Consider the following 8,388-nt stretch of genomic DNA (forward strand, 5'->3'; position numbering starts at 1 on the left):
ATTGCAAGATCAACTGAATGATGTTAATACCTATATTAAATTAAAGAGCAATCCAACTAAGGAATACAAAAAAGAACTATCAGAGTTAATATCCAAGGGATGTATGAAAAATATTTTAACTAAAAAGGAAGCAAAATATCTGGTACCTGAAACATGCAGGATCCCAATAATTTACACTGTTCCAAAGGTTCATAAAAATCAAAAACACCCCCCAGGAAGACCCATTATAAATGGGATCCAGTCCATAAATGCAAGAATAGGTCAGTATGTGGATAAATTTATTAAAACCCTTAGTACCCCAAACAGTCTCATATTTGAGGGACACTAAACATCTAATACAGATATTAAAAAATGTGGAATTCAGATCAGAATGTAAATATCTTATAGCTACAGCTGATGTATCATCACTGTATACTATAATAAATCACGAAGATGCTATCGCGGCCACAAAATGGGCTATGGATAAATATAGCAGCCTTATTTCCAAACAAAAACGGTTTATCCTAAGGTGCTTGGCGTATGGACTACAGCATAACTATTTTTTGCATAATGATGAATACTATAGACAACTAAACGGTATAGGAATGGGTGCCAAATATGTACCTAGTGTTGCCAATACATTCATGGCCAAATGGGAGGAGCAAGTGATTTATTCGGATGTACCAGATGATCTAATTCTGTACAGTAGATTCATTGATGATTGCATCTTGATATTAAAAGGAGATGAAGATAGCCTGATTAGATTTTTTGACAAATTAAATAATAATCAGAATAATATTAAACTGACCTATGAGATTAGCAATAACATGATACACTTCCTGGATCTAATAATACAATTGGAGGAGAACTCCATAAATACAAAAACCTTCTTCAAGCGAGTGGAAAGAAACAGCTATATCCCAGTGGATAGCTGTCACTGTGACCCATGGCTAATAAACATTCCAAAGGGCCAAATGGTACGTCTCAGAAGGAATTGTTCAGATGATAGCACCTATTTGGAACAGGCAAAAGTATTGGGAAAAAGATTCATAATGAATGGTTACAATGAAGATTTCATTGAAGAGAAAATAAAAGAAGTATACCGAATCCCAAGGAACTCACTGATCCAAGATAAAGAAAAGGAAACCTCTAAATTTTGTGCCATCCCTCTTATATTCAATTACAATACCCAGCATAAAGAAGTGGAACAGATCATCACCAAGCATTGGGCACATCTTAAGGCGGATAAACATCTGAATACTATATTACCTGATAGCCCTTATTTTGTTTACAGAAAGGCACCTACCCTTAGGGACAAGATAGCCAAAAACATCATGGACCCCCCAAAAAGATCAAATGAATTATCTTTTTTTCAGGGAAAATGATTTTTTCTCTGTAAAAGATGTTTTGCGTGTCAAAACACAAACTTCGGAGGTCAGAAATGTACCAGTTTTGTATCTACCAGTACAGACAAGGAGTATAAGATTCAAGATTTTATTTCCTGCAGAACTGAAGGGGTTGTAAATATGTTGCAATGTTCATTTTCATTGCAATATATAGGGAGGACCAAACGCCCCATGTGGAAGCGATTAAGAGAACATATACAGAACATTAAGAATGGCTTCCCAAAACACAGTGTATCACGTCACTTCCCACCATAATAAGGATCCTACGTCGCTTAAATTTTGGGCCATAGATAGATATAAGCCTCATTGGAGGGGGAGCAATAAAGTAAGAGAACTTAGCAAAAGCGAATCCAGATGGATATTCGAAATAGACACCCTTACCCCTAAAGGCTTAAATATCGACTGTGATCTTAATTGTTTTATTTCTGATTTTTAATATTTTAATATTTTAATAGAATAATTGTATATTTTTTACAAAAATATTTTTTCACATAAAAATGTATTTTTTATTTTTCTATATATATTTTATAAATGTTATTATATATCTAGACTCATAGAAAAAATTTGAACTATTAGATGCTCTTAAATATGGAATATATGGCAATATTAACAAATATGTGGCATTACTTTATCTATATTTATATATGTGTTAAAGCTCATAAACTGCAATCTAGTTTGTGACCACTGGAGGGAGAAAAAAAGAAATATCCTATTGTTACCAATGGATGAAGCAGTATTTTATTTTATTTGGATCTACTAATATTTTAAAATTTTATAGATAGGTTCTTATTGTCCCAAATGATTATTAAATAAACTTGATGTGAGTTGTTTTATTTAATAAAGTAAAAGCGCAGAATCAGTATGATGTTCCAATGACCACCGAAGTCACTATGGCAACCGGCACGCTATAACCACTATAAGTATGGAGTCTGGCTGTCACATGGCTACCCTTGATAAAGTCATGTGACATGTGACGCTACGCGTCGGGAGGAGCCAGTGATATCATCTGATGTGCCTGATTGGTACACACAGCACGGTGTGAGGAGAGAGATCGCGGTGAACGGCTGACTGCTCTATGCGCTAGTGTTGTGTAGCATACAAGTGAGTGCATTTATTTACATCCGGCAAGGAGATTATTAGAATGGTATGGTTCATTGTGCAATTATATCCTTTCATTTGATTGCATGAATGAAACTAAATACTGGAGAAGTGCATAAACTGATCATACGGTGAAACAGTGAACAAACCCAGGGTGAAGTTATATCATCTATCGAACCAAGTTCAATGAGGAAGATAATCACTCTGTGACGGTTTTTCATTTACACCAGTTTCTTTCACTTATGTCAGTACAATATTTGGACTTGATGCATATATCCATCTAGGACTATCTTATGCCCTTTGGTATTATATAATTAATACTGTTTAAGGTCTAAATGGTGCGGCTCTGTCATCTACCTTAATTAATTAATAGTACACATTAGATTAGTTTATTTAGCGCACTTATTTCACTATAGTAATACAATGACAAGTGTGTCTTGCCTGCAGTCAAGCATGGCGGTGGGAGTGGCATGGTCCGGGGCTGCATGAGTGCTTGCCGGCACTGGGGAGCTACAGTTCATTGAGGGAACCATGAATGCCAACATGTGCTGTGACATACTGAAGCAGAGTATGATCCCCTCCCTTTAGGGACTGGGCCGCAGGGCAGTATTCCAACATGATAACGACCCCAAACACACCTCCAAGATGACCACTGCCTTGCCAAAGAAGCTGAGGGTAAAGGTGATGGACTGGCCAAGCATGTCTACAGACCTAAACCCTATTGAGCATCTGTGGGGCATCCTCAAACGGAAGTGGAAGACTCCAGTGGCAATCTGTGAAGCTCCGGTTGTACGTCATGTCCAAGAGGGTTAAGGCAGTACTGGAACATAATGGTGGCCACACAAAATATTGACACTTTGGGCCCAATTTGGACATTTTCACTTAGGGGTTTACTAACTTTTGTTGCCAGTGGTTTAGACATTAATAGCTGTGTGTTGAGTTATTTTGAGGGGACAGCAAATTTACACTGTTATACAAGCTGTACACTCACTACTTTACATTGTAGCAAAGTGTCATTTCTTCAGTGTTGTCACATGAAAAGATATAATAAAATATTTACAAAAATGTGAGGGGTGTACTCACTTTTGTGAGATACTGTATATACAGTATAATACTTACAATGCTATAGATTATCTAGATTATAGATAAAGTGGTTCTAAAGGCTCTATGTATTAAGATAAAAAACCTTCAGTGTGCAGCAGCCCTCCTCAGCCCTCCTAGAACTTACCCGAGCCCCATCTTGATCCAGCAATGTTGCATGAGAGCCTCTGCTGTTGGGACTCTCCTTCCTCATTGGCTGAGACACAGCAGCGGGTACCATTGGCCCCCGCTGCTGTCAATTAAAGTCAGGAAACCAATGAGGAGAGGGAGGGGGTGGAGCTGAGTCACGGCACCGTGTCTGAATGGACACACAGAGCAGTGTCACAAGCTGCTTGCTGTGGGGGCAGGAGGGAGGGGACAGGAGCATCGGCGGGGGATCCGAGAAAAGGAGGATCGGGGCTGCTCTGTGCAAAACCACTGCAACAGAGCAGGTAAGTATAACATGTTTGCTATTTTTAACAAAAAAATACAAGACTTTAATATCACTTTAATCTAATAGATTAATCTTCTGCAGCTGCTGCTATTTTAGTTCCAAGAATATAATGACTGTCTATTAGAAAAATAGCTTTTCTGTAGTATTATTGATAAAAGGTAATATACATCCTCAATTAAGCGGCACAGTGGTGTAGTGGATAGCACTTTCGCCTAGCAGTTAGAAGGGTCGCTGGTTCGAATCCCAACCATGACACTACCTGCCTGGAGTTTGGATGTTCTCCCTCTGCCTGTGTGGGTTTCCTCCGGGTACTCCGGTTTCCTCCCACACTCCAAAGACATGCTGGTAGGTTAATTGGATCCTGTCTAAATTGTCCCCAGTATGTATGAATGTGAGTTAGGGACCTTAGATTGTAAGCTCCTTGAGGGTAGGGACTGATGTGAATGTACAATGTATATGTAAAGCGCTGCATAAATTGATGGCGCTATATAAGTACCTGAAATAAATAAATAAATAGGTAATTTGTAGGTTTTATACTAATTAGCACTGGCAATATTACTAGCTCAGTGTTACGAGTTTTTGCAATGTTTAACAAATTGACTGGGAAAGCCCTGATTTAGGCCATGCAGCTACCAAGATATTCCAACCATGTCATGAAATCTGGTGAGGTCAATTAAGTAAACGAAAAAGAGAAGTGTTTCCAAATAAATCACAATAAAAGGATTTTTAAATTGCAATACATTTTTACTATAGAGGTTTAAAGAACATTAATCATTTTAGAAGATTATATAGTTACACAATTAACAAACAGTTAACAAAATGTCAATGGTAAACAATATTGAGGCATTTCCATGTACTTGGAAATAAAAACAATAAAAAGAAATGTCAAACAAATGTACATTTAGTATAGGTCATGTTATCCTCACCCAGCTGTAAGTAATGCTACCTTTGGTGAAGGGGGCACGCACGTGGAGCCGAGCATCAACATTAATTCACAAGTGAAATGAACTGATTTTGAGGAAATTTTATTAAGGGAAACGATTCATTGAAAGATAACAGATCAGCCAAACTCTTTAAAGAAAGCTAAGACATAATGTTTCCATAAATATGTAGAATTTAACCTTTGATTTATTTTCTTTTTAAGAGCAAATTTGACCTCCTCATTCCTTAGAGTGTAGATAACTGGATTAAGTGCAGGAGTGACAACAGCATACAGAAGTGATACTAGCTGGTCTTGTTTTAAAGAATAGCTAGAGGTTGGCCTCATGTACATGAAACTGATGCTTCCAAAGAAGATGCTGACCACCATTAAATGAGAAGCACAAGTGGAAAATGCTCTTCTTCTGCCAATGTTACTTCGTATTTTTAAAATGGTTAAAATGATTTGGATATAGGATACCAGGGTGAGAAAAAAGGAGCTGAGCCCTAAAAATCCTCCTGCTGTGAGGATTAGAATTTTGTTAAGAAAAGTGTCAGAGCATGCCAGCTGAAGCATTGGTGGAATATCACAGAAGAAATGAGAGATCCTGTGTGAATTACAGTATGGCAACCGAGCTGTGAAAATAGTGTGTATAACTGATGTTGTAAAGCCAACAAGCCAAAGACCTGCAACCAGCTGGAGACACTTTTGTTTGTTCATTATTATGGTGTAGTGCATAGGGTCGCATATAGCCACATATCTGTCAAAGCCCATTATCGAAAGCAGCAAACATTCTGTGCTGCAGCACGAGACATAGAAATAAAGCTGGGCCATACACCCTCTGTATGAGATCTGTGAACTGCCCCCTGCCAGACCCAACAACAACTTGGGCACAGTTACTGAAGAATAGCAGATGTCCAGAAATGATAAGTTTCCCAGGAAGAAGTACATAGGCTTGTGTAGTTTATGTTCTGACCATATTGTAACTATGATGGTGAAATTTCCACACAGTGATATCAGGTAGAAAAGAAGGAATATCACAAACATACATTTCTGAATTCTTTCATCACTAGATAAACCAGCCAAAATGAAATCTGCATCTGATGTCCAGTTCCACCAAGTCATTGTAGGGTCCACTGGTCTAATGAACAAGAAATTACTGTTATTAAAGGGATACTAAAAACACACTGCTTAATTTACAATGCCCCTTCTGTTTCTGTATGTGGACGATGGCACTGTAATTATTTTAATAAAAAAAAATCTAAGTACGCTTTTCCTAATTGATATACAGCTGTCATATGACCCAGATCTTTCCCAACCTGACTGCAGGGAAACATAAGTAGAAGGAGCTTCTAGTCCCCTGCTGCTGGTCACATGTTAAAAAAAAAACAAAACAGCCTTTGGAATACAGAATAAAAATATATAATTACAGTGGTTGTAAAGGCACACTTTTTTACCTTCATGCATTCTGTGCATGAAGGTAAAAAACCTTCTGTGTGCAGCAGCCCCCCCCCCAATATTTACCTGAGCCCCCTCTCGATCCAGCAATGTCCACGAGAGCCTTGCATCTTTGGGCACTCACACTTCTGTTTGGCTTTTGGGCAATTGGCTCCCACTGCTGTCATTTACAGCCAGTGAGCCAATCAGGAGACAGAGGGGGCGGGGCCGAGCCACAGCTCCATGTGTGAATGGACAAACAGATCCATGGCTTAGGAGCGTGCCTGCTTGGGTGCCCCCACAGCAAGCTGCTTGCTCTGGGAGGGAGGAGCCAGGAGCGCCAGTGAGGGACCCGAGAAGTGGAAGATCCGGGCTGCAATGTGCAAAACCTTTGCACAGAGCAGGTAAGTATAACATGTTTATTTAGTTATTTATTTTAAAAGAAGGCTTTAATATCACCTTAGTATCAATAAACTGTTTTATATTGTCATACAAATATATATTTGAAATCAATCTTTATTGTTTTTTGCCAATAACATGGAGTGGGTGGATTTCTGCGAGTCACAGTCTGTGTCACACCCCCCCAGCCTGTGTCTTAAAAAAAGGGGGGAGGTGAAGCTACCATTAATGTACATGTAATATCCCACCCCCATTGTGTTTATCTGGTTAGTGGGCAAGGAGGAGGGGGGAGAGAGTGGGCTGTCATTTTCCACTGTGTATATGCCCACGTGTGTGACTCTATAGTCACATGGGCTACTCCGACGTGATAGGGGGGAACTGCTCAGCTTAGAAACTCACTAAAAACTGAGCATGTGCAGAGTTGCCCCCACAGCTGCAAAATCCCTAGCTGAATTGGGGACATGAACAGAAGGTGGAGATAGAGAGAAGCAGGATCAACTAGGTTTTTTGCAGAGTACAGAAAACAAATCTCATAGTGACTGAGTATGAATATCATGTAATACACCATTTATTGATAGTGTTTTATGATGTGGGTTTAGTGACACTGTAAGCTTTGTAGTGATTTTAGTTATGGTCATATTATGTTGGTTTTAAGAGGAAAATCGATATGCCCTTACGGCTGAATTCCCTGCATGCAGCTAAACACATCATTAAATAATACTCCCTGCCGCAGAACTTTTAATTCTGTACAGCCAGTCTTATGTTCCAGGCACCTCTGCCAAGACAGCACAGTAAGATCCTTGGTCTCCACTGCAGCAATAGAAAAACTTGATTCAGAACACAAAGCAAGCCTGCTTTTTGAACCCCTAACCCCAACTCCAGGCTCAGCCCCCTGCTCGCCATGCTCCTCCATCCCCTAAGACATACCTGTAGCATTCTATGCTATTATTAATGCTTACCCTTATAGTCTTAATGCTTGCCAGCTTGTAGTGGGCCTCAATATTGCAGAGAACAGCTCTGATGTGACAACGTCCGTGCCACTCTGCACCATTACAGTGTGAATGTAGGCTGCTGAGGTGATGTCCCCTCAACTGACAGACCCATGACACCCTGCACACAAAGGATCTGCTTAGTCTTCCGGCTTGAGTGCCCGTAGATGTCACTGTACCCGAAAAACTAGGGACCCCTTGTAGAAACAGCTGAGTATTGTAATTGGAGATTATTGTAACTTGAGCTTTTTGAATTCTAACACAGGGAACATAAAAAAAGTTAGGCTTCAAAGAGCACAATGATAAGTCACCACCACCAGTTATTTCTGAAATTTAATCAAATTACAAATAGTTCTACTGAAAGCAAATACTTTTTTTTTAATGTATTGGATACAATAGGAACAGGTTAGAACCTTGGTCAGTATTTTATCACTGTCTGTGGCTCTGGAGTTTATGTTTTTTTTTTTCATTTTCAGTCCTACGTGGAAAGATAGTGATAAAAAAAAACTCAACTGAACGTATAAATAAAGGCAGACCTTTTTATTTAGTTTTGAATAGAGTAGAGATGGAAGATGGATTAGAACACCTATTATGTATTTAGTGCTGTCTGTGCCCCATTAGGGAGAT

The 8,388-nt window shown here is 39.1% G+C and overlaps 1 protein-coding gene across 1 annotated transcript; it reads right to left on the reverse strand.

Annotated features, from left to right (window-relative positions):
* Nucleotides 1–5,077: 5,077 nt before the first annotated feature.
* LOC141111927 (olfactory receptor 5V1-like) lies at nucleotides 5,078–6,061 on the reverse strand. Its single transcript, XM_073604186.1, has one exon. It carries the CDS (start codon nucleotides 6,059–6,061, stop codon nucleotides 5,078–5,080), a length of 984 nt encoding a protein of 327 aa, XP_073460287.1.
* Between the last annotated feature and the right edge of the window lie 2,327 nt (nucleotides 6,062–8,388).

The sequence above is a fragment of the Aquarana catesbeiana genome, linkage group LG01, assembly GCF_042186555.1.
Source record: "Aquarana catesbeiana isolate 2022-GZ linkage group LG01, ASM4218655v1, whole genome shotgun sequence".
NCBI classification, from domain to species: Eukaryota; Metazoa; Chordata; class Amphibia; order Anura; family Ranidae; genus Aquarana; species Aquarana catesbeiana.